This window comes from Ornithorhynchus anatinus, chromosome 8 (assembly GCF_004115215.2).
Source record: "Ornithorhynchus anatinus isolate Pmale09 chromosome 8, mOrnAna1.pri.v4, whole genome shotgun sequence".
In the NCBI taxonomy this organism is placed as follows: Eukaryota; Metazoa; Chordata; class Mammalia; order Monotremata; family Ornithorhynchidae; genus Ornithorhynchus; species Ornithorhynchus anatinus.
In genome coordinates this window covers 40,253,324-40,279,534 of record NC_041735.1, presented here as the reverse complement: position 1 = coordinate 40,279,534, position 26,211 = coordinate 40,253,324, and the positions used below count along the sequence as shown (strand labels likewise).

At 43.7% G+C, this 26,211-nt stretch overlaps 1 protein-coding gene across 5 annotated transcripts in view; it reads left to right on the top strand.

The window, feature by feature from the left end:
- The window catches only part of LOC100083893 (collagen alpha-6(VI) chain), a 78,699-nt gene that overhangs the window by 16,818 nt on the left and 35,670 nt on the right, over window positions 1-26,211 (top strand). For 4 of the 5 annotated variants that reach the window (XM_029070786.1, XM_029070781.1, XM_029070784.1 and 1 more), the window contains 15 exons: window positions 1,701-2,276; window positions 3,515-4,084; window positions 6,333-6,676; window positions 6,771-6,858; window positions 9,373-9,518; window positions 10,247-10,339; window positions 11,834-11,887; window positions 12,889-12,960; window positions 13,490-13,516; window positions 13,659-13,703; window positions 13,786-13,839; window positions 19,064-19,126; window positions 23,379-23,444; window positions 24,330-24,383; window positions 25,715-25,750. In XM_029070786.1, coding sequence (XP_028926619.1) covers window positions 1,701-2,276; window positions 3,515-4,084; window positions 6,333-6,676; window positions 6,771-6,858; window positions 9,373-9,518; window positions 10,247-10,339; window positions 11,834-11,887; window positions 12,889-12,960; window positions 13,490-13,516; window positions 13,659-13,703; window positions 13,786-13,839; window positions 19,064-19,126; window positions 23,379-23,444; window positions 24,330-24,383; window positions 25,715-25,750 — 2,288 coding nt within the window. The remainder of the gene's footprint in view (window positions 1-1,700; window positions 2,277-3,514; window positions 4,085-6,332; window positions 6,677-6,770; window positions 6,859-9,372; window positions 9,519-10,246; window positions 10,340-11,833; window positions 11,888-12,888; window positions 12,961-13,489; window positions 13,517-13,658; window positions 13,704-13,785; window positions 13,840-19,063; window positions 19,127-23,378; window positions 23,445-24,329; window positions 24,384-25,714; window positions 25,751-26,211) is intronic. The other variant, XM_039912829.1, reaches the window with a different exon arrangement.

Sequence of the window (26,211 nt, the reverse complement as noted above, 5' to 3'; positions counted from 1 at the left end):
GGTCACATTCTCGCAATGCTCTAATTAAGGAAAACTTGCACGGTGACACTCACCCCACGTCCAACACCATGGACATGACAACTTCTTACGACATATTACAGCGTAGGAAGAGTGTTTCCTAGTTCTGTCACTGTTCTATCCAAAATACATAGTGTATAAATTTTACTGACTGCATAATAATCATGGCATTTAGGAGCTTATTTTCTGCCAAGCACTGGCATTGATAGAAAATAATTAGATCCTGCCTTCTGGGGAAGGGAAGAGTGTTAGACCAGCTGACAGAGGTTTCATCCCACTACAGAGGGGTCCGGGTACCGATTCTTAGAGGATCTGGTGTGGCTATACTCTGCTTTGTTCCACTCATTCTAGCAGGGTAGGGTGAATTCCATTTCCTTATCTCTTTATCAGCAGCCGGTCAGGTGCTGCCCAAAAGGTCTGCTGGCTTCGAGAGATGAGATGAGAGATGCGTGAGAGACGTGGTGTGCTCACTTAAAGAAAATAGCGACTTGGCCAAAAAATACAGAGTCGAGGCCTTAGGCCTGTCGCACTTCCCACTCCGGTCCGTACTGCACTCTGCCGTCCTGATCATTTTTCTACAAAACCGTTCAGTCCGCGTTTCCCCACTCCTCAAGAACCTCCAGTGGTTGCCCATCCATCTCCACATCAAACAGAAACCCTTTACCACTGGCTTGAAAACATTCCATCATTTTGACCCCTCCTACATTACCTCACTGTTTTCTTACTACGACCCAGACCTCACACTTTACTTCTCTAATGCCAGCCTCATCACGGTACCTTAATCTCATCTATCTCTCCACCGATCATTCACCCATGTCCTGTCTCTGACCTTGAATGCCCTCTTTCATATCTGACCGACCATCACTCTCCCGCCACGGGTCACCCCCAAAACCTTATTAAAAGTTCATCTCCCAGAGGCTGTCCCCAGCTAAGCCTTCATTTCCTCTTCTCCTACTCCCTTCTGCATCACCCTTCCATCAGCCCTAAAGCACTTATGTACATATCCATAATTCATATTAAAGTCTGTCTTCCCTTCTAGATTGTACACTCACTGTGTGCAGGAAATCTGTCTACCAACTCTGTTGTGTTGTACTCTCTCAAGTGCTCAGTACAGTGCTCTGCACATAAGCGCTCAATTAATACAATCGATGGATTCTTCTGCCAGGCAACTCTAGTACTTAAGCATGGTTGGAAGATCTGATGGCAGCAGCAGCCCAATCCCCAACCATTCTCCATTTCTTTCTCTTGTTGCCTTCCTGCCTCTCTCAGATATACTCAGATATAGGGGAAGCAGCATGGCTCAGTGGAAAGAGCTTGGGCTTCGGAGTCAGAGGTCATGGGTTCAACTCCCGGCTCCGCCACTTGTCAGCTGTGTGACTGTGGGCAAGTCACTTAACTACTCTGTGCCTGTTACCTCATCTGTAAAATGGGGATTAACTGTGAGCCTCACGTGGGACAACCTGATGACCCTGTATCTCCCCCAGCGCTTAGAACAGTGCTCTGCACATAGTAAGCGCTTAACAAATACCAACACTATTACTCACCCGGTGAAATTCCAGGCCTTCTATTCCTTCTCCTCACCTCGTCGGGCTGGGAGTCGGACGAGTCATAGTGGGCCCCAAATAACTGTCTGAACAGGTGTATGACACTGACTTGACTATATTTCCTCTCTTTTTTTTCAGACTGTAAAAGGATTCAAGTGTTAGATGTTGTATTTGTGATAGATAATTCAGGAAGCTTAAGTGAGACTCAGTACGAAAGCATTATAAACTTCACCATTCATTTGGTGAACAGATCAGACGTTGGCAGTGATGGAGTTCAGTTTGGAGCCCTCAAGTACTCCGACGACCCACAAATACTGTTCTACCTCAATAAGCACACAACCAGGTCGGGAATCATTAAGGATCTTCGGGAAGCTAAGCAAGTCAGAGGTAGGACTTACACGGCAAAGGCTCTGCGTCATTCAAACATGTTTTTTATGGAGGAAAACGGAAGCCGTCTAAGAAGAGGTGTGAAACAGATTCTGATTGTGATCACTGATGGAGAATCCCACGATAGGTATGAGCTCAGTGCTTCAGCCAAAGCCTTAAGAGACAAAGGCATTATCATCTATGCAGTAGGTGTAGCTGGAGCAAAAGAGACAGAACTTCTGGATATTGCAGGATCCCAAGATAAATATTTTTATGTGGATTCATTTGAAAAACTGAAGGATATTTACAAAAGCATAACAAATTTTGCATGTGGAAATTCACAAGAGGGTAAGTCTCTTTTTTCTTTTCTTTTTATAATTGGAGACATTTGCTCTAGTTTAGCTTGTCTTTGAGGGGCTCCCATGTCCATTTTTTTTTTTCCCTTTTCAAAAGGGGATTGCTTACTAGAGCCAATCCAGTGTTCCTTTAATGAATCTGTATCCAAAGTGCTTTCTTTACTTAACTGGCTCATAATACGTTAACTTTATCGTGATCTAAAATTAAGAAGGCTAAAGGCTTATTTATCAACCTCTTTCCTTTGGCATTCCTGTCCTGTTTTGGGCTGAGTAGGTCCACCAAATGTCTGGCGAGTGGAGCTGTTTCTAGAGAAGGAGCGTGGCTTAGTGGAAAGAGCACGGGCTTGTGAGTCAGAGGTCTTGGGTTCTAATCCCGACTCCGCCACTTATCAGCTGTGTGACTTTGGGCAAGTCACTTAACTTCTCTGTGCCTCAGTTACCTCATCTGCAAAATGGGGATTAAGATTGTGAGCCCCTCGTGGGACAACCTGATTGCCTTGTATCTTCCCCTGCACTTAGAACAGTGCTTGGCACATAGTAAGCGCTTAACAAATACAATTATTATTATTAATTATCAAAATTATCATCATTTATTAGGAACCAATGGGACTTGGAAACAAAAGAGAATGGGATCCTTAGTTGTTATGAGGAAAGATGGATGACCAGTGCCCAGCTAGTATCAAGGCAGGATCTAGTTAATCTGTGCCCCAGCACAACACCAAACTAATTTTAATAATCTGAATACAAAATTCCAGAAAAGGAACACTGTTCATCCATAAAGGCATTTCTCACTAGTAAATGAATTGGTGAGTGCTGCAATTTTACAGGAGCCCAAAAGCAGGATAGAAAAGTGAGGGATCGGGGAGGGGGCTGCAGGCCTAAGAAGGGGAAACATGAAAGCAGGAGAAAAATCATGGAAGAAAATGTCACAGAAGAGAAAACTGCGGGCTACCTTCACAAGAATGGGAAGAACAAGAAGGGGACAGGAACCCAAGGGAAGGAGGTGGGAAGGGTGCACAAGAGAGGGGAGTAGAAAATGGAAGGGAAGCAAAAGGAAAAGTTTTACAGAGGAAAGCCTGCAGTAATTACTTGGTTAAAAAAGCATCTCTGATCCAGACTGCTGTTTAAGCCCAATCACCCTATTCCCAGATCATTTTAGATTGCTTAATCATTTATAACATAGACCAAGTACTTTTTATAAGATAAATGTTTTTCTTTCCCATCTTTCAGAATGTAACATCCAAGAAGCAGATCTGGTTTTCCTCTGTGACGGTTCTACAAGTATAAGCCAAGCTGATTTTGACTACATGAAGGAGTTTTTGATCGAAGTGACTAATAATTTGGACATTCAGCCTTTCAAAGTGCAAGTGGGAATGGCCCAGTTCAGCCATGACTACCAGGAAGAATTTAAACTGAACAGATTTTCCAACAGACTACTCCTGACTGATCGCATCAACAAAACCATAAAAACTGAGGGGGGCACCTCTATCGGAAAAGCGCTCAGGAAAGTGAGAAGCTATTTTAAGCCAGATGGAGGCAGCAGAATAAATGCTGGCATTTCACAGATTTTGCTCCTTATCACTGACGGGCAGTCACAAGACCCGGTGGCCAGTGCAGCTGAAGAGTTGAGAAGGTTGGGTGTTGAGATCCTGACTGTTGGAGTGGGGGACGTTAACTTGGATCAACTTCTTCAGATAACCGGAAGTCCGGACAATATATTAACTGTGGGTAAATTCCAAGAGGTGAAGAAAGTGAAAAAAAGGGTCATCCGCAACATCTGCAGACCCCCTGAGAAAATCAGTAAGTGTCCCTCTGTTTTCCTTTTTTTCCACTCTTGTACTCTTCACTTTCCATGCCTTCTGAGTCTTGTGTCTTAATTGCAGTGTAGCTTATTTTAGAAACCAACTTTTTTCAGCTTCGAGTCTTCATTACCTTCTGAATTTTTCTCCATGAACATGGCTTTCAAGTTGTCTTTCATCACAACCTCTTTTCCCTATGTCTTCTCTGCCTTCCCAGGGCCCTATTCTGGGTCTTGCCGTTGGATTCTTTCTGCCTCTTCCCCACTACAAGGATTCTGAGGCTCTTACCACAAAAATGCTCAGAAAATCCAGTTGGACTAAAACCCCTGCTGTCCACAGAATTTATTGAGCATATTCACCAGGCACTTGGAGAACAAACAACAGAAGTAAAAGGCACTGGGGTCCTTGCCTTTGAGGAGCTTACAATCCAATAGGAGAGGGAGAATAAATGAGCCCAATGTATGAGAAAAGATCCAACTTTAAAAAATTAAAAATTTAAATGGATTCCAAATAGACATACACCCAAGTGCTATGGTGGCACAAGGGATGGGAAATTAGACAGGACCTGCCTCATGGAAAAGTGGCTTTTTAGGAGGGCACTCCTTGGCAGATCTGAGCGAATGGAGAACTCCATGCAGCGAAAAAAAGTCTTAAGTCAGGGGTTGGTGAGAACAGTGAGGTTTTGAAGTGAAGGTGTGCTAGAATGGTATGGGACAGGGAACTGGTAAACAGTTAAGTGCTTGCAAACTGTTCAGATAATATTTCAAAGTGGATGTTTTCTTAGTTTGTTTTTTTTTAGAGACACTGAGCCACCTGGTTTGGGACTCCATCGTGGTGCAAGGGCTGGGCTGCCCCTCACTGTCATACTTGGCCCCAGTGCTCCTCCCCACTCTGGTAAAAAAAAAATAAATAAATAAATAAAAATCACTGTTTACTTTCATCCCTATAAGAGGGAGGCAGTTGGTAGAAGCTCTTGAAGCCATGGGCGTGGTTTTGTGCAAGAAGTGATATATTAGGAAAAACCAGCAGCATTTAGAGACTGGCTAAACCCGTGGGAGAAAGATGGTAATGATTGAGAGTTTTTGGAAGCTTCTGGGATGGGGAGAATGATGGCGGTATTGACAGTGATTGGAAAGTTGAGGAGAAGGCTTAGAAGGATCGTTTTCTGTAACAGCAACTTCCTTTCTCCTCAAATTGGCCCAACCAAGGTCCTCACCTTCTCAGTGCCCTCTTAAAATTCACCTCTTCCAAAAGGTATTCCCTGATTAATGCCCACCTTTCTGGTTACATCACCCCATCAGCCACTCTTAGTAGGAGTCCTAATGTTATTTGTTGAGTGTCTGAATGCAGGGAAGTCCAAAAGAGTAAAAGAAAATCTACACACTAGGGTCTATTTGTCTAATTGATTCCATTTTTATCATCTGTATCTAGGTGCTCCCTTTTGAATATCACATGGTTGCAATTCTTATCTCCCTCTTTAGATTGTAAGGGCCTTGAGGGCATGGAAGAATATTTTCCTCCAACGTTACCAGCGACCTGGTTCGCTTCTCGGCAATCAGTAGAGACCCAAATATTGAGGGAAAGGGAGAAGAACAGTTCAGTTTTTGTCATCAAATTTAAGGGACTGACAAGTCATCCAGATGTCCCAGGCATAGGAGTAAACATTAAGGACCCAATAAATATGGTTGATCTGATATGAGACTGTAAAGCCAGAGAGCGATGGGTCTGAAGATTGAGATTTAAGATTTGGAAACCACCCCACCATCTTCATCTTCAGTACTTATTGAGTTAACCCCTCTGGGCTATAAACTCCTTGTGGGTAGGGATCCTCTCTCAACTCTCTCTCATTATATTCTCCCAAGTGCTCAGTAAAATGCAGATATTACCATTACCATTACCAAATGCACTCAGATACCATTGATGGCTTACTTGGTGAGACTACTCTATTAGGAGCATGGGAGCTGCTGACAAAAGTAAACATTCAGTCTACACAGAGGTGCCATGCTATGGGAGTGAATGAACTCTGAGAAAACAAACTGTAGCACAACTGAGCTTTGTAAAACCCCAGAAGCCACCATTAGAATTAGCATCACATGATCTCATCTTCTTCAAGGAACAGGGAAGTATTGCAAGTAGAGGTGTAGTAGCAGCCCTATTTCTCATATTTGAGAAATTAGAAATTATTCTACTCTTTCCCTCGCAATTGTGATGTCTGTTTTAAAGGGTAATCCTTTTCCCTCCAATCTTAGGATGCTGTGTGGATGTTGTTGTGGGCTTTGACATCTCATCATATCAGAATGGGCAGCTCTTGTTCCAGGACCAACCTCTGCTGGAATCTTACCTCTTGGAGCTCTTACGGCCAGTCAGCCATCTAAAGGGTGTGAGCTGTGAGGCGGGGTCATTGACCCAAGTAAGAATTGCATTTCAGGTGCAGAATGCCGACAGGCCATTTACCCCTAAGTTCCAGGTCTACAGTGAGAACATCCTGAAAGACCTGAAACGAGTCAGAGTCACGGGGCCAACCCACCTCAGTGGACATTTCTTGCATTCCCTGTGGGATACTTTTCAGAATCAATCTTCTGCTCAGAGTAAGGTAATTTTACTCGGTCTTTTTCTTTTTGGGGGGTGATTCCAAACCCATTTCCGGCTTCTTCATCTTTGCTTACTCATGTTCCCTCTTGGTCTAGGTTGTGCTCGTGTTTTCAGATGGACTAAAGAGTGATGAGGAAAATGTCCTAACACTCGAAGAAAAATCAGATGAGCTCAGGAAAGCAGGTACTTGGTTACAGCTTATACTTCTCTGCTTGGGCTCCTGCTCTCTGCTCTCTGCTGCAGTACCTGTGCCTATTTTTGGAACTTTCCAAAAAGCTGCTTTTAGGCTGCTCTAAATGAGGAAACACCAGATGTGATGGTGTAAAGAGCACCAGCGCCTCTCCCGTATCCCAGTGAAGATTCTTCGTCTGAATGGTAAAGGAATTGGCTTAAGGACTTATCATTTCCCACCTTCCCTTCTGCATTGTTTTTCTAACCGACCTTCCTGCCTCCAGCCCATTTCCCCTCCAGTTTATACTTCACTACCTGAGTCGTTTTTTGGAAAATTGTTCTGCACACATCTCCCAACTCCTCAAACACCTTCAGTTATTGCCCTTCCAACTCTTGCCTCAAACAGAAACTCTTTTCCATTAGCTTTAAGGCATGCCATTAGCCCTCCCCCTCCTACCTGACCTCGCTCATCTCCCACTACAACCCAAGCTTGCATGCTTTGCTCTTCTAGAACCGACCAATTCATGTGCCTCGATATCATCTTTCTCAGCAGTGATCCCTTGCTTACATCCTACCTCCTGCCAGGAACCACCTCCTCCTCCTTATCCGACAAATCATCTTATCCCTATGTTAAAGTCGTACTGAAATCATATCTCCTCTGAGAAGTCGTCCCTGACTAACCTCTCATTTCTCCTCCTCCTTTGTGTATAATCTATGAATTTGTGTCTGAACCCTTTAAACACTTGGCTATTCGTCTGTCCCACAGCATTTTAGGTCCCTAATATACTCTGCTGTTTTCTCCTATCTAATTGATTTTAGTGTCTGTCTCTCCCACTAGATTGTGAGCCCCTTGAGGGCAGGGATTGTGTCCACCAACTCTGTTGTGCTGAACTCTCCAAAATGCTTAATCCAGAGCTCTGCATACAGTAAACACTTGTCTGGAAGAAATGAGAGAGTATCTGCCTCGGGGAAGATGTAACATACCAAATGTGATTCAGGTTGCCCAGGTGAAGTAGATGAGTCCCCAAAACTTCTGTAATGGCTGCCACAGAGCTCGGATAATACAGAATAGGATTTCTCACGCAAGTTCTGGGTTCCAGAGGATTACTGCATAAGCAATTTGGATAAATGTTTAGGGACTAACTTCTTCCTCAGTCCCGACCGGGCAAATCTTTAATGTGATTATATATTCTGACCTCCTCTCTCCTTCACCCTTCCCCACCTTGCTCCTTATGACATTTGCTTTCAAACTCCCAATGGCAGCTGTAACTCAAAAATGACTCTTTGGTGACGCTCATGTGCTCCATCTTCCGTAAATCTTGAACTTAATTGTTCACCATTAACTAAGAGGAAGAAAGAGCTCTAAGTGAGGTCCATAATGGAGATGGAAAGAGGGCAACAATCTTTCTCATTAAATACCAGTCACCCCTTGAAAAAGCATTTTATCTGGGGGACCTAAAGTCTTTTAGGAGCAGCAATTAGCTCCCCTTTTCCAAGCATAGAGGCTGGTAGAGCCATACTCTTTTTGTCTTGAGTAAAGAAAAGTAGGATGTGATTGCTGAATTTGTAATCAGAAAATGTTAAGAAACCTACACCTCACGTCAAACGGAACTTTTAAGAAACAGAGGAGTTGGATCCAAATTACAGTTGAACTATGAAATTCTTTGTTTTGCAGGAAGTAGAGAGAGTGGCTCATATTCACAATTTTTAAATATTTAGTTTTAGGTTCTCATGGCATTAGCACCATGCTTTCTTGCATTCCTTATCATTACTGTTGCTAATTCACCAAGATTTGTTGAGCACCAGTATTTACTGGAAGACAAGCTAAAGGTACGAGGCTGTTGGGAAATATGGTAAAAGACGGCTCCTCCTGAACTGAGGACCTTGCAATGTAATGGGGGAGAAAGGCAGAAACGGAGAGTATAAATTCAGTGAGAACAAGGGGAAAAGTGGATGCAACTAGTGACAATAAAAATGAACAAATGCTAATTAAACAATAAAAGGCTGGTGGAATTAAATGGCCAAGGATGTGATTAGTCGGGGAATATTTTCAAGAAGATGTGGCTTTTTAGGAGGTCTTGGGAAGTGGGGAAGGAGATGGGTTTGTAGACTTGCTTGAGTGGGGAAGGAGTCCCACACAAGGGGAAAGGTGTGAGCAATAATTCGAAGATGAGATTCATGAGAGCAAGGTACAGTTTAAAGGTTAACGTTGAAGGAGTGAAGAGTGTGAGCTGGAGTACGGTGGAAAAAAACTGTGGAAAGGTAAGGCGTTATTAATTAGTGAAAATCCTTAATTCCCGTGGTCAGGAGATTCCGTTTGATATCTAGAGAAATCGGTAGCTATTGGCAGTTTGGGGAAGTCCTTTTGAGTCTTTTGGAAGATGACCTATGCCAAAAAGGTATAAATAGACCCATAATATGGAGAAGGCTAAAGGCTGAGAAGAGTCCAACAACTAGCATTATGGTTGGCCTCTGTATTGAACAAAATCTGGTTGGTCTAACACCTCTTTTATACTTTTTAATCAGGACTGAATGCCCTGTTCATCATCTCCCTGAGTAGAGCCCTTCGTTCAGAAGACATTCAGGGCATTGAATTTGGAAAAGGGTTTGAATACAGGACTCACTTAACTATTGGAATGAACGGTCTGGGCAGCATGCTGTCCACACTTGTGGTGAGTTATTAAAAAAATATATATAAGATTTGAAATGGGAATTAGCTTCCAAGAATGATTCTCAGGCCTTCTTGGTTTGCTTCAATATAAATGGTTACACAGTGGAATCTGCAGAATGAGCAAAAACAGTCGAGCAGCCTGAGGATTTTGTGTGGGTGAGTTTGTGAACTTGTTTCTCAGAATACTTTGAGATTCCTATTTGAAAGCATGCTGTAGGTCAATGAAAAACATTTGCAAGATGTTCCCCTCTTCGTAAATGCTATCTAAGTCTTGAGGATGGTGTAGGTGGAAAGGTTGGCTCAAGAGATGTATTCTTCACAAAGTTACTATCAAGATGGAACCTGATTTTCATATGAGGAAATCCTTGGCCTCGAAGTGATGGAACTTCCTTTGTTCTTGGGCAGCTTAGATACACTGATGCCTCTTTACTTGTTTTGTTTTGTTGTCTGTCTCTCCCCTTCTAGACGGCGAACCCGTTGTTGGGTAGGAATGGTCTCTATCTGTTGCTGAATTGAACTTTCCAAGCGCTTAGTACAGTGCTCTGCACCTAGTAAGCGCTCAATAAATACGATTGAATGAAAGATACAGGTGTGGTGTCGGTGAGGTGTTATTGTCCAGGGAGGGATAGCTGATTAAGATATTCATATCAGTCTTATTTGGGACTCTGCAATGGTAAGCATCTTAAACTGTCCTTTAAAAATGACATAAATGTTAACTGTCTTTTAAAGGCCAACGTTGCTGAGAGGACGTGCTGTTGTGAATTTTGCAAATGCTCTGGAGACCAAGGCGTGAAGGGATCCCCAGGACCAGCAGCAAGCAAGGTGCTACAAGATCTCATTTTTTGTTTCCCTTATATGGGGGGAAGTAGTGTTTTCTGCTTTCTACAACCTCTCCAGGCAATTGGAGTGGCTCCTATTGGGTGCAGATCTTTTTTCGAAGGTTAATCATAACATTTTTTACCAAAGGTTATTACTAAAAGAGGACACATTACCCGGCGACCTAGGATTATAGAGGAGTACTGTTGATTGGAATGTCTGTTAGCGATGATTTTTAATCAGTCAGTGGTATCTGAGTGCTTACTGTGTGCAGAGCACTGTGCCAAATGTTTGGGTAAGTAGAGTCCAACACCGTTAGATGCAGTCCCTGCCCACGAGGAGCTTATAGTCTACAGGAGCGCTACACACTGTGGCTATTTGAAGCTATGTTTACTTTTGTTGATCTGATTTTATTGCTGCTTTAGGTGCTTAAATTCAAAATGCAGCAGGAGATGTGGTTAAGTCTACAGAATCGATTAATAAAATCTAGCGTTGAACGGCATAGAAATTAGCATGGCAGAACCAACAGCATATTTAATCTTTAATTCCTTCTTGTTATAGATACAGAAGCAGCATGGCTTAGTGGATAGAGAATGGACCTGGTAGTCAGAAGGACCTGGGTTCAAATCCCAGCTCTGCCACTTGTCTGCGTGTGCCCTTGGGCAAGTCACCTAACTTCTCTGTGCCTCATTTACCTCATCTGTAAAATGGGCACAGGAAGTGTGTCCCACCTGATTGCTTTGTATCTAACCCAGCATTAGTAGGGTTCCCGGCACATATTAAGCAATTAACAAGTATTATTATTATTATTATTATTATTATTATCATACAGTGTTTACTTTATTCAAGTATCAACAATGATAAATTGAAAAGATTTTAACATTTGAGTATAAGGGATGTTGTCCTCTGACTTTGATTTTTCTGAAGGATTAAAGTGAAAATAGTCCTCCAGATGCTTTGTCTACTTAAGAGGATTTGGAATCAATCAGTGATATTTATTAAGCACTTACTCTGTGCAAAGCACTGTACTAAGCGTTTGGGAGAGTACAATACAGAAGAGTAGACAGGAAAGATCCCTACCCAGAAGGAGCTTACAGATTAGTGGAATGGCTCTGAAGCCCTCACTCTATGCGACTCCACAGACGTTCCCTTTGAAGTCAGTGTGGTCCAGAGTTGGGTTTTCAAAGAGTCAGTGCTGAACCTGATGCCACAGCCTTTTTTAAAATGGTATTTCCGTTCTTACTGTACGTCAAAAACTGTCCCAAGTGCTGGGGTAGGTACAAAGTAATTAGTCCCTTTCCCACATGGAGCTCACAGTCTAAGCAGGAAGGAGAATAAGTATTTACAGGGTTAGGAAGCATAACCGATGTTTCCCCAATTTCGAGAATTAAGCAAAGTATAACGGGAATAAGGAAATTCTAATGACTCCATTTGATTCAAATCAGTGATGGATTTGTTACATGTTATTTTTTTTTCCTTTCTTCTGTGTCTTATTTACAGGGACCTCTGGGTTTTAAAGGCAGTATGGGGCATAGAGGAGAAGAGGGAGAATATGTGAGTTGCTACTGTTTAAAATATTTCTTTTCTGCTGTTCATTCTAGAGTTGATAGGAGTGCAGTGGGGTGAAAAAGGAATGGAGAACCAATGCAAAGGACTCTGGAACCTTCAAAAATGCCAATAAATTATAACCAGAGACCCTTCCACTGAGGAGAGCTGTCTTTTTAGACTTCGTTTTGGTGCAATTCCTGTCCCTGACTAGAAGAACATATACCTGGGGAGTCAACCTTTAGGAATGTCACATTGTATCTTTGAAGGGTGCTTGACAAACGGGGAGAGTAGAATGGGGAAAAACTGACTTATGTTCACACAGATAATAGAGCATTTTTTCACAATGCAGTCTCAGATATTCCAGTTTTTAAAAAAAAAAGACTGTTTCAGATTCAAGCACTCTACATTTGGAGAAAAATATGAATTTAGAGAGCAAACATTCTTTGCTGTATTTTAAAGCAATTTGAAGTTGTAAAATCACTCAAACAATTGCATGCCACTTGATTTTCTAAATGACATGCTTGCCATAGTTGAGGAATTTTATATTTAATCCAATAGTTGAATTATTGTAGTAATTACTAAAATAGAAGTGGATACTATATTTTGACCTGAGTCTTAATTAGTCATCTCTACTCGGGAAGAATTTTTTTGGTGCGGGGACTGAACTGCCCCTCTATTGTGAGATGGAAAGTAATCTTAATGTGGGTTTGGAGAAGCCAAAGCAACAGACTTGTATTTTTAGAAATTGGTAAAAAAAAAATAAAAATTAAAATCTAGGCCTTAGGCAGTAACAATTGTGATTTAGGAAAAAAATATCCGTCTTCTGTGACACTTCATTTCTTGGTCACTGGTGAGGAAGTACTCCATGTGGTTTTATGCCCTATAGATATACTTCAATCAGGTTATTTTCAATTAACCTATGGGAAATAGATTTTTTAAATAAATGAATAGATAGGTTATGTATCTTGTTCACTGTTTTAATCCCGATATTCATTTATTTTTCTCAGGGCAAACGAGGAGATCCTGGACCAGAAGGAGAAAAGGGTGTTCGAGGATGTGCAGGGGAAAGGGGATATAAAGTAAGAATACATTTAAAGGGGATATAGAGTAGGAATACATTGAAAATGTTATTTTGTATCCACTGAAAAGCATTTTTGTAGGGCCTACTTAGTGAAATTCTAGCATGGGAAATGGACCTTTAGTTTCAAGGCTTAATTACAGCACAGAGTTTTAATTTGTGAAAAGTCATTCAGTGAATTGTTCTCCTTAGGTGCAGATATCATAATACGGGCTCAGGTACAGCTTTAGAACGCTCACAAGAGAAGTACACTAGAAATAATGAGCCAGGCTCTCCTGTCTAAGGTTGTCAAGTGCCAATAAATTTGTTTTTTAAACTTGGAGAACCCGAAAGCAGAACTTTGAATAAATTGAGTACACAGTGCTTTTTATTAAATAATAATAAGGCATCCAGCTGCCTAGAGAACAGCAATTGATTGAGCCTTTTGAGTAAATACATTATTTTGAAGAAATCAGATTGCTACTTAAAAATATTGTACTGTCCACAGAGTAATTTGTTTTTCAATGACCAGTATTTTTAATCTCTTTCAGGGAGTCAGAGGACTATCTGGAGAAAAGGTAGATTACATTTTTCTTCTACCAAATTGGATTCTCCCTCAGTGAATCCACCTTTACTTTGTACATACCTCAGTCTTACTAAACTGTTGCCTTAGATGAAAGTATTTCCTTCTGATCGATCATATAATTTTTACTATGCCAGGGAGAAAATGGAGAAGCAGGAATCTTTGGAATAAATGGAGAAGAGGTAGACTATTTTATTTCTGCCTTTCTCATCACTATTCTCATAATAAAGGAGAACATTATTACAATATTCTCTTTCCTTGCAGGGCAATCATGGGATCCCTGGGATGAAAGGAGAAAAAGGTTACCCAGGTTATCAGGTAACATTTTTGTATCCTCTAGACTGTAAACTCATTATAGGCAGGGAACATGTCTGCTAATTCTGTTATAATCTACCAAGATCTTAGAACAGTGCTCTGTACGTAAGTGCTCAGTAAATACCTCTGATTGTACCCTGAAAGAGTTATACAATCCAATTCCCTTTTTCTAGAATACTATTTCTCCAGAATTCTCCTTTTTGAAGCAGCCATGAAAACTCCTTTCTAGAGACTGTGAATCCCTCCAGGGTCAGGGCCTGTGTCTAATTCCCAGCTATATGCTCTTTCCCAGCACTTAATACAATGACTCTGTGTTCATTCATTCAGTTGCATTTATTGAGTACTTACTGTGTGCAGAGAACTGTACTAAGCGCTTGGAAAGTACAATTCAGGAACCAATAGAGACAATCTTTGACCAGAGCGAGTTAACAGTCTAGAAGTGGGAGCACAGACATCAAAAGAAGCAAACAGGCATCAATAGCATCAATATAAATAAATAGAATTATAGATATATACACATCATTAATATAAATAAATAGAATTATAAACATGTACAGGTATGCACAAGTGCTGTGGGGCAGGGGGGTAGAGCAAAGGAAGCAAGTTGGGGTGATGGGGAGGGAAAAGAGAGCAGAGGAAAAAGGGGGTTTAGTCTGAGGCCGCCTGGAGGAGGTGAGCTTTCAGTAGGGCTTTGAAGAGGGGAAGTGTGCTTGTTTGGCAGATTTGAGGAGGGAGGGCATTCCAGGCCAGAGGTAGGATGTGGACCAGGGGTGGACGGTGGGACAGGCGAGGAGGAGGCACAATGAGAAGGTTAGTACCAGAGGACAAGAGTGTGGGGGCTGGGATGTAGAAAGAAGGGAGGGGAGGTAAGAAGGGCCAGGTGATGGAGAGCTTTGAAGCCAATAGTGAGGAGTTTTTGCTTGATTAAGAGGTTGATGGACAATGACTGGAGATTCTTGAGGAAGGGGGGTGACATGCCCAGAACATTCTGTAGAAAGATAATCCGGGAGCAGAGTGAAGTATAGACTGAAGTGGGGAGAGAGAAGAGGTTGGGAGATCAGAAAGGATTCTGATGCAGTAATCCAGTCGGGATATGATGAGTGACTGTACTAATGTAGTAGCAGTTCAGAGAGGAAAGGGCAGCTCTTGGCAATGTTGTGAAAGTGAGACTGGCAGGTTCTGGTGACAGATTGGATATGTGGGGTGAATGAGAGAGCGGAGTCAAGGATGACGCCGAGGTTGCGGGCCTGTGAGATGGGAGGGATGGTAGTGCCGTCCATGACTGAAAAGTCAGGGAGAGGACAGGGTTTGGGAGGGAAGATAAGGAGCTCAGTCTTGGATGTGTTGAGTTTTAGGTGATGGGAGGACATCCAAGTGGAGATGTCCTCAAGGCAGGAGGAGATGTCAGCCTGGAGGGAGGGAGAGCGAACAGGGGAAGGAGATGTAGATTTGGGTGTCATCCAAGTAGGGATGATAGTTAAAGCTGTAGGAGCGAATGAGATCACCAAGGGAGTGAGTATAAATGGAGAACAGAAGGGGACCGAGAACTGACCCTTGAGGAACCCCTACAGTTAGGGGATGGGAGGGGGAGGAGGAGCCCACGAACAAGACTGAGAATGAACAGCCAGAGACATGAGGAAAACCAGGAGAGGACTGAGTGAGTGAAGCCAGAGTTGGATAACGTGTTGAGGAGAAGGGGATGGTTGACAGGTCGAGGAGGATTAGGATAGAGTAGAAGCCATTGGATTTGGCAAGAAGGAGGTCATTTGTTACATTTAAGAGGGCGGTTTCAGTGGCGTGGAGGGGACGGAAGCCAGATCGGAAGGGGTCCAGGAGAGAGTTGGAGAGGAATTCCAGACAGCGAGCGTAGACGACTCGCTCCAGGGGTTTGAAAAGGAAGGGTAGGAGGGAAATGGGGCGATTATCTAGAGGGGGCTGTGGAGTCAAGGGAGGGGTTTTTTTAGGATGCAGGAGATGTGGGCATGTTTGAAGGCAAAGGGGAAGAAGCCATCAGAGTGAGCGGTTGAAGATGGAAGCTGAGGAGGGAAGGGGAGAGAATTTTTTTTTATAAGGTGGGAGGGAATGGGGTCTGAAGCATATATGGAGGGGGTGGCATTTGAGAGGAGGGAGGAGATCTCCTCTGAAGATACTGCTGGGAAGAATGGGAAAGTAGAGGGGGGTCGAGAGGAGGGGGGATGGAGGAGGTAGAGGGGTGACTTTGGGGAGCTCAGACCTGCTGGTGTTAATTTTCCTAATGAAGTAGGTAGCCAGATAGTTAGGGATGGGGGAGGGGGAGGAACAGGGGACTTGAGGAGGGAGTTAAATGTCTGAAACAGCTGACGAGGGTGGTGGGCATGGGTGTCAATAAGGGAAATAGTTTTGCCTGGCAGAGGAGAGGGCAGAGTTAAGGCAAGAAAGGATAAACTTAAAGTGAACAAAGTTGGCCTGGTGTTTAGATTTCTGCCAGTAGCGTTCAGTGGCTCGAGCATAAGAGCGAAGGAGGTGGACATGGGAGGTGATCCAGGGCTGTGGGTTAGTGATACGAGAGTGATGATGGGGTAGGGGAGAGAGTGAGTTGAGTAGAGAGGGTGGAGTTGAGAGCATCTATTTAGTCATCAAGAGTGGGTAGGGAGGCAAGGTGGGATATGATGTGCTGAGGGAGATGGATGAGGTTGAGAGAGTGGAGGTTTCTGAGGGGTAGTAATACAGATTTACAGGGAGGAGGCAAATGAGAAGGGAGAAGGATTTCAGAGTTGGTGAGGGTGGAGATTGTGCAGTGGTTAGAGAGGATGCGATCGAATGTGTGACCATGTCGGTGAGTGGGCGAGGTGGGGTGGAGCGGGAGGTTGGCGGAGTCAAGGAGTGATAGAAGGTGGGCGGCAGAGTCACCGGGTACATCCATGTGGATGTTGAAGTCTCCGAGGATCAAAGTGGGCATGGAAAAAGAGAGAAGGGCAGTGAGAAAGGGGTCAAAATGGTTAAAGAAGTTGGAGGTGGGACCGGGGGGCAGTAGATGATGGCTACAAGACTCTGGAGGTAGTGGTAGAGGCGGATGATATGGGCTTCAAAGGAGGGGAAGAAAAGGGAAGAGGGAGAAGGGTGGTGCGAAAGCGGCATTGGAGTGCGAGAAGGAAGCCGACGCCTCCTCCTTTCCCTGTGAGTTTAGGAGAGTGAGAGAAGATGAGACCACCACTGGAGAGAGCAGCAGGGGAACAGGTCAAGGATGAAGGGGAGCTTACTTGTAATGGAGCAGGGGTTCTGCAGGCCACACTTGGCAGAAGCTGTGGAAGGCAGGAACCTGGGTGTGGGGAGGTGGAGGAGGGGTGGTGTTGAGACAGGAAGACAGAAATGGGGGGGCGGAGGGGAGGGGAAGGGGTTGGGAGAGGTTTGGCAGGGGCCTGTTCGGGGGAGGGGGACGAGGATTGGTGCTGGTACAGAGGGATTCCAGGGAAGGGGTGGGGATGGAGCGGGATGGGTGGGAGAGCTAGGTGGGAGAGGGGATAGGGAAGGGGAGGACTGGGATGGGCAGATTGGAGTGGGGGAATTGAAAGGTCATGGTGAAGTCAGTGATGGAAACGACAGCACTTAGAGCAGTAACCACTTAACGTACACATAGGAAGCACTTAATAAATGCTCCTAGAATTTTGTTTTCCTCCGATTTTTAATTTTTCCGATGCCATCTGGCTGCCTGGAAATGAAGAAAGTTTGTCCTCAGCCTCTTAATTTTATGGAGTGGACAGATGAGCTTGGCAAGGAGCTCTTAAGCCTTTGGAATAGGGCCCTTAGCTCTCTGGAAAAGAATTCTGAAGTTGTTTCTGGAAATATCCACTTTATCCATTGGTATTGACCCATTCCGCACTAAAGGAATTTATCTCCGCTAATAGGTGAAATTTAAATGTAAATCAACATATGACAAGATTTTAGTAGTACTTACCTACTACTAAATGCCTACTGCCTACTGCAGTGCGCTACACTGCACTAGACCCTTGAATGAATCCAACTGACCTCAGGGAGCTTCAACTCTAACTAGGGAGACTTACCTAGAAATATCAAAAACCGCTGATTTAAACGGCATATGTACCAGAGAGGACTGTAGGATTGAGGAAATCAAGGGACCGATTAGTTGGGGAAGGCTTGGTGGGGGTAGGGAGGATTTTCGGAGGGATTTAAAGATTAGGAGGGCTGAGGTCTGGTGGATATGGAAGAAAAGGAATTCTGGGCCTTGGGGACACTATGAACAAGTTGTCAGAGATTGGCAAGAAGAGGAGGATTCAGCCAGGACATGGCTTGGGAGGAGCCAAGAGAATGAACAGGGGAGTTGGAAGAAGAGAGCTGAAAAGTAAGGTGGTAAGAATGCTATGGAAAGCCTTATAGCCACAGGTAGGGAGTGAGTTTGACTCAGAGGGAGGTGGGCAACCGCTAGATAGTTTGAGAAGCAGGAAGATAGGTGCTCAGGGGTGTTTCAGGCAGATGTTCTGAGCAGCATCTTTTAGCTTACTCAAGGGAAGAGAGGCTTGTACCAACTCCCTCCCCCCACTCCCTGTGACTCACACCCTCACCCTTCCCTTGGGATTGAGCTCCCTGAGGGCACAATGGAACTTGGACTCCCAACAATGGGCCTAGTCTAGAAGGGGGAGACAGACAACAAAACAAGTAGACAGACATCAATAGCATCCAAAGAGATAAACAGAATTATAGATATATACACATCATTAATAAAATAAATAGAATAATAAATATGTACAAATATACACAAGTGCTGTAGGGCGGGGAAGGGGGTGGGGCAGAGGAAATGAATAGGGGTGATGGGGAGTAGGAGCAGAGGAAATAGGAGGCTCAGTCTGGAAAGACCTCCTAGAGGAGGTGAGCTCTCAGTAGGGCTTTGAAGGGGGGGAAGAGAGCTAGTTTTGGGGGATGTGAGGAGGGAGGGCATTCCAGGCTAGAGGTACGATGAGGACTAGGGGTCGACGGTGGGACAGGCGAAAATGAGGCAGAGTGAGGAGGTTAGTGGCAGCAGAGGAGCGGCCTGTGCGGGCTGGGCTGGAGGAGGAGAGAAGGGAGGTGAAATAGGAGGGGGCAAGGGAATGGAGAGCTTTGAAGCCATATCTGGTTGAGATGCCTGGTTTAAGGTGGGGACTTTATTATTATGAAACGAATGCGCTTTTATTGATTTCTGCTGTTCTCAGAAAAATATACACATTTTCACACTGTATTTTATTATTCGCAGGGCAGTCCAGGTAGCAGAGGTTCTCCTGGTGACCATGGTCCGAAAGGTGTGAGAGGAGATCCTGTAAGTTTACAGGCCTGAATCTACCAACATGATCCTTCCATTTCTTATTCATTCATTCATTCAATAGTATTTATTGAGCGCTTACTATGTGCAGAGCACTGTACTAAGCGCTTGGAATGAACAAGTCGGCAACAGATAGAGACAGTCCCTGCCGTTTGATGGGCTTACAGTCTTATCTGTTTGTAGGAATTGACCAGTGGTATTTATTGAACGCTTACTGTGTAAAGAGCACTGTACTGAGTCCTTGGGAGAGTACGATACAACAGAGTTGGTAGACGTTCCTCACCCACCAGGAGCTTGCAGTCTAGAGGGGGAAACGGACGGTAAAATATATTATGGATGTGTACTTTAAGTGCTGTGGGGCTGAAGGTGGGGTAAATATCAAGTGCAAGGGTAATGGAGAAGTAAGTAAGCGAAATGAGAGCTTAGTCAGGTCAGGCCTCTTGGAGGAGATGTGATTTTTAAAAAGGCTTTGTAAGCGTGTAGTATCCTAGTTTGTTATATGAAGGGCGAGAGGAGTCCAGGCCGGAGGGAAGTGGGCAAGGGGTCGGAGGTGAAATAGACGAGATCGAGGTACGATGAATAAGATGACATTAGAGGCGTGAAGTGTGCAGATAGGTTTGTAAATAAGATCTTGTGAGGTAAGGTAATGAGGGGGAGAGCTGACCTGAGTGTTTTAAAGCTGATTGGTAAGGAATTCCTGTTTGTGGAGGTGGACGGGCAACCATCGGAGGTTCTTGGGGAACGGGGAGATGTGGACTGAATGTTTCTTTCAGAATAATTTTTCGGCACCAGACAGTAAGAAGGATTAGAGTAGGGTGGAGACAGGAGCACAAGCAAGGAGTCTTGATAGTCAAGGTGCGATATGATAATTTGAGTTCTGCCCAGAAACTCCCTCTCCCTCCATATATGCCACTCCACCATTCACCCCACCTTCAAAACCTTATTAAAATCCTATGTCCTCCAAATGGCTTTCCCCAAATACCCCCTCTTATCCTTGACCCCCTCTCCCTTCTGTGTCATCTTCGCACTTAAATCTGTACTTTTTAAGTACTCGATATTCACTCCGCCCTCTGCCCCACAGCACTTATGCATGTATCTGTATTTCAGCTCTTATGCATGTATCTGTATTTCCTGTATATTAATGTCTGTCTCTCCTCCTCTAGACTGCAAGCTTCTTATGGGCAGGAAGGTGTCTGCCCACTTACTGTGTGCAGAGCACTGTACTAAATGCTTGGAAGAGTACCACATCAGAGTTGGTAGATGCATTCCTTGCCCACAACAAGCATACAGTCTAGTGCACAGTAAGTGCTTAATAAATGACACTGATTGGTTGGTTGAACCTCCCTGTCTCCCAAGCCTAAAACCTTGGTATTATCCTTTACTCATCTGTCATTCAACCCACATATTTAGGCTGTCACCAAGTCCTGTCGGTGTTACCTTCACAACATCTCTAGACCGTGAGCCCGTTGTTGGGCAGGGTTTGTCCCTCTCTGTTGCCGAACTGTACAGTGCTCTGCACACAGTAAGTGCTCAATAAATACAACTGAATGAATGAATCTATAGAATCTGTTCCTTCCGCTCTGTCCAAAGTACCACCCTGTTCCGTGCACTGATTATACCCACCCCGTCTACCGCATCAGCCTCCTTGCTGACCTCCCTGCATCCTGTTTCTCCCCTCTTCAGGCAACAGTTCACACTCCTTGAAGGCCTAACAACTCTAGTGTGCTCTTTCCAAATGCTTATTATAGTGCTCTGTACCACAGTAAGTGCTCAATAAAGTCCACTGATTTATTAAGTTTACTCTGAAAAGTCGTATCAATGGCGGGGTAAGGGGATGGCTCATTCAGTGCCTGCTTGGTTATAGTAGGTGGAAACAGCCTGCACACACACAAAATTAAGTTTTGTTGCAGTGATGTGTTGGCTGTTTGCAGAGCCTGACACTATTTTCAGTTTTTCCTCTTAGTTTCTTTATCTTTTTGAACTTACAGCTCAAAATCAGTCACCGTTTTCTTTCGTCAGGAACACCAATCTTTTTTCTTATCAGAAATACAAAATTTTGGTGTGTTGCTTGTTTTGCTGTAGGTGTTGAACTTTGGTGGGTTTTTTTGTTTGTTTTTTGACCAATGACTCTTGATGGCATTGGTTAACTCCGCTTAGAGTTTTGCAGTCTGTTAAAGGGTATCGTGAAGAGTGCGTGTTATTTTACTTGGAAACCTGTAGGTGCAGTTTCTTTTTCTACTAGAGCCGCCTTAATATTGTTGAGCATCTTATAAAGTGTCTTCTTTTTCCAACACCCTAATGAGCAGTCATGGGATTTAGAGGCCATTACCTTGACTGTTTTGCCAATATGAGATTGGAGGTCAGTTTGGAACTTGGCTGCATATGGGCTGCTGTAATTATTATTATTATGGTATTTAAGTGCTTACTATGTGCTAAGCACTGGGGTAGATACAAGGTAGATACAAGGCAATCAGGTTGTCCCACATGGGGCTCACAGTCCTAATTTCCATTTTACAGAAGAGGTAATAATGGTGGTATTTGTTAAGCGCTTACTATGTGCAAAGCACTGTTCTAAGCACCGGGGTGGAAACAAGGTGATCAGGTTGTCCCATGTGGGGCTCACAGTTTTAATCCCCATTTTACAGATGAGGTAGCTGAGGCCCAGAGAAGTTAAGTGACTCGCCCAAAGACACACAGCTGGTAAGCAGCGGAGTGGGAATTAGAACCCATGACCTCTGACTCCCCAGCCTGTGCTCTTTCCACTGAGCCATGCTGCTTCTCTAACTGAGGCACAGAGAAGTTAAGTGACTTGCCAAGGTCACACAGCAGAACACTGGCGGAGCCAGGATTAGAACCCACGACCTCTGATTCCCAAGCCCCTGCCCCTTCCACTGAGCCACGCTGCTTCACAATCTCCTCTGCTGTACTAAACTATAATCAGTGAGTTGCCCTGAGAATGTGTGGGCACATCTAGAATATCTTCCTTTCATTTAGCAGGTGGAAGACATTTTTGGTAAGGGTAGACACTGCTTAGAACAGTGCCTGGGACATAGTAAGGGCTTAGCACATATCAAAAGTATTATCGGTGTATTGTACTCTCTCAAGCACTTAATACAGTGCTTTGCATCCAGTAAGCGCTCAATAAATGCAATTGAATGAATGAATAGACCCCTTGCTGTTCACCAGGTCCAAACGGTCCACTGACTAGAGTCCATTCAATAGTATTTATTGAGCACCTACTTTGTGCAAAGCTGCGTCCTGAGCCCATGGGAGAGTAAAGTAGAATGATTTTTATACGTGAGCCTTAAAATTTAGTGGAAGACAGACACTAAAATATTTTACAAGTAGGAGAAAGAAAAATGTATAGGGAGCTGAATGGATGCTTTAGTGAAGTCCCAAAGTGCTTTGATTCCTCAGAAAAGGGGATTTGTATATGTTAGACTGCTTTTTAACTGTTCTTAGTGTAAATGACTTAGTTCAGACTGCACATACAGGACTTAAAGCCAATTTCTAGTTACTAGCTTTTTCTTTACTACTTTTTTCAAGGGTTTCGTATTCTGTAAAACCATACTGAGTTGTGTGCCTTTCTCCCCTCCACTCCATGCAAGGCTTTCTTTTCCTCCATGTAGACCACAACCAGCACAGAAGATTAAGCACAAAGTATAGATCAATGCAAGTCATTTATATAGTTTTTTAAAAATCTACAAAAATGTGGTTTTCTGTGCTTTCTACCATTCCCAAGAAGCTGGTCTGACTTGTTAGCCCCTGTCCTTCCCAGGATCTGATGTTTGCATTCTTGGATGCAGTTCACATTCTGGAGGCTGTGCAAACAGGATATTTTTTTCTATGAGTACGTTCAGATGAACACCTAAATGACCCAGGAGAACACTTGGATTGACACCTGGAAGATAGGCAACTCTTTTCTTCTCCTTCCCAATACCTGCTGCTAACCTCTCTTTACTTGGAGAACGCTCCTTGAGGATAACAACATGTTGAAGGATAGAGATGGAAGGAGGAAAAATCCGGGCTCAACATGTTAATACTCTCTGCCCAACACAACCCAGCTAAAATGAGGTGCAAATGGATTTTTCAGCGGATACAGCCACTGGGTGTTTCTTTTCATTTACCTTTAAAACTAATGTTTAGCTGGCCAATAAAGAGTACTTAGCATTTCCCGGGATTTGCCACTTCCAACTGATAAGAGCCAAAGAAGTTGATATTGAGCCTGAAACGCTTTTGTCTTTTTTAGGGCAGTTTGGGAAGACACAATGTCATAAGAGGACCCAAAGGTTCCAAAGGAGAACGAGGAAGACAGGTAACTGCTTGGTTTTAAAGTCTGTACAATGTATTTTTATCTTGAAGTTTACAAATAAACTTTCAGAAAAAGAATCTAAAAAAATGATAGAAGTCTGGCGATATTGCTGTCCAGGAATTGTGCCATTAATAATTTATATGGTTAATAATAATAATGTTGGTATTTGGTAAGCGCTTACTACGTACAGAGCACTGTTCTAAGAGCTGGGGGAAATACAGGGTAATCAGGTTGTCCCACGTGGGGCTCACAGTCTTAATCCCCATTGTATAGATGAGGGAACTGAGGCACAGAGAAGCTAAGTGACTTGACCACAGTCACACAGCTGACAAGTGGCAGAGCCAGGATTCGAACCCATGACCGCTGACTCCCAAGCCTGGGCTCTTTCCACTGAGCCACGCTGCTAATGACAACTGGCATGGCCTAGTGGAAAAAGCATAGACCTGGTTTCTAATCCTGGCTCCACCATTACCTTCTAGATTACCACGGTCAAGTCATTAGACTTCTCTAGGCCTTGGTTTCCTGACCTGTAAAATGGGGATTAAATAACCGTTTTTCCTCTCCCTTAGATCGTGTGCCCTAACTGGGACAGGGACTGTGTCTGGTCTAATTGCATTTACCTCAATGTTTCACAGCCTTGGCATATAATAAACACTTCACAGATGCCACTGTTATTATTATAATTTCTGTTCTTTGCTCCCTCCCCAGAGATGGATAAATTAGTCCTATCCTCTGGAAGGATAAGTACATTTTTGCTTGTCCTGGGGTTTTGAAATAATGACATTCCTTCTCTACTTACTAGGACTTGAAGTTGAGGGAAGTGTAAATGATCCTGAATCTCAGCAACCATGTTTCATGAAATCATGAATTGAATATTTCATTTTTCAGGGCAGAAGAGGATTGTCAGGGGTGCCAGGCAATCAAAATGCCAAAGGAAACATAGTAAGAAATGACCGCCAAGAAACTAAAATATGTCTGGGAGTGGCTATAGCAGAGTGACCATCCATGTGTTCTGTCTGCAGTCTCCAACAGCAGGAGATGATGTTGTTATTGGCTAGTTTTTGGATACAGATTGCTGACCCAGGTCACTCTAGATGACTCCCTAGAGTCTGCACAGGGGATGGCTGAGGCTCAGATGCAACTCTGTCTGAGCAAAAAGGCTAAAATGATCCCGTAGCAGTTTGGCCTAGCACAGATATGTTGCTGTCGGGGAATTATCGCCTGCAGAAATTCTGCCCTGCTGCCTATCAGCATCGCAAAGACTCTTCAAAATATGGCCACGCATCTGGACTGAATGCTCCTGGTTGCTCGTTTCCACTGAGTGAGTTCCGTGGACATTTGCCCAACCTTTATTTACATCGTCTATGTCGACTTTGCCAGGGAAAGGATGGAGAATACGCGGCTTTGGGGCTAAAACGGCCACTAGGTGGGGATCCTGTAATATTTTCTTTGGTCCAAGACTTATTACACATAGAAATGGCAAACCCGGAGTGCAGAATCCTGTTTAGCCCTTGTGGTTCTGATTAAAATGCCAGTGACTTTTCTACAAAAACAGAATTACACGGATTCCATCACAGATTGCATTTTGGTCAAACTTCATGCAAGCAAGTTGAGAAAGTATTACGTTTGGTCCCGAATGCCCCACAAAATGAAATGGAGTTTGCCGGTACAGAGAAAAAACAGCCTGCAGACCCACTTTTCAGTCAGCAATCAGAAGGGTTGCTATCCTGGGAATGGAAATGTCTTGCAGATGGAGCTACCAAGGGGGAGTCCGAAAAGTAGACAGAGCAAGGAGTTAAATCTACCCGAACACAATGATTCTTTTCAGTTACTCCTGCAAGCATGGCATTTGAGTATTAACTGTGTGTAAACGGGAGAATAAAATAGAGTGGGTACCCACAATCCTTGCCCACAAAGAGTCTATCAGGAGCATTATCTTCAGATATGTGGGAGAACTACTGTTAGAAGTGACCACTTTAATGTTGCTAACATTTGCCCTCTTTAGGAGGCTGATTAGTTTCCAAATGAGAAAAGCAGAATCCTGGACATCTGTTTGTGGCTCTGAATATTATGATAGCCATAATGGCTTCCAAGCTGACTGAGGATGGTGGTTGGCAGACTGTAGTTGGGTTCTCTTACTGGGACCTTACTTTCACAGGCAAGGATCTTATCTATAAAGACAGTGTGATGCAAAAATCTACAACGTGTTTGTGACTAGTTGTCAAAGGTGAAAGAGAACTAGAATGATTTATCTCCCTCCTTTTTACCTTCAGGGAAGGGAAGGTCAAAGAGGTCATCAAGGTCCAAAGGTAAACTCTTTCCACTTTGTCCCCACCATAGGTAGATGTGAGGGAGGAATCGTCTTCCAAAGAAAACTGCATGTCCAATTGTTTTGAAGAGGGAGTCTCTGAGAGTAGGCCTCTAATATGGCGAAGATTAAGTTACTGGGTCTCTGCAGCCTATTGGTAGTGATTGAGCAGTAGGGTTCTTAGTAAATTGGAATACTTAGGATAGAGCTAGTATAAAAAAAAACAACCCTAGTCACCCATAAGTAGTCATCGTATTGCTCATTTCCCACCCCCACTGAGCTTAAACTGTAATGTCGGAGAGTAAGCCTATGGATAGTTACTCTAGCAGTACAGACGATCGAATGCTCGGTTGACTAAACATTTATACAGAAGGGATAAGGATGGGATTAATGTTCACAAGAGCTAGAGACAGCCGATGGGCGTTATGTGACTTAGAGTGCTGGAAAGAAATTGGGGAAGGC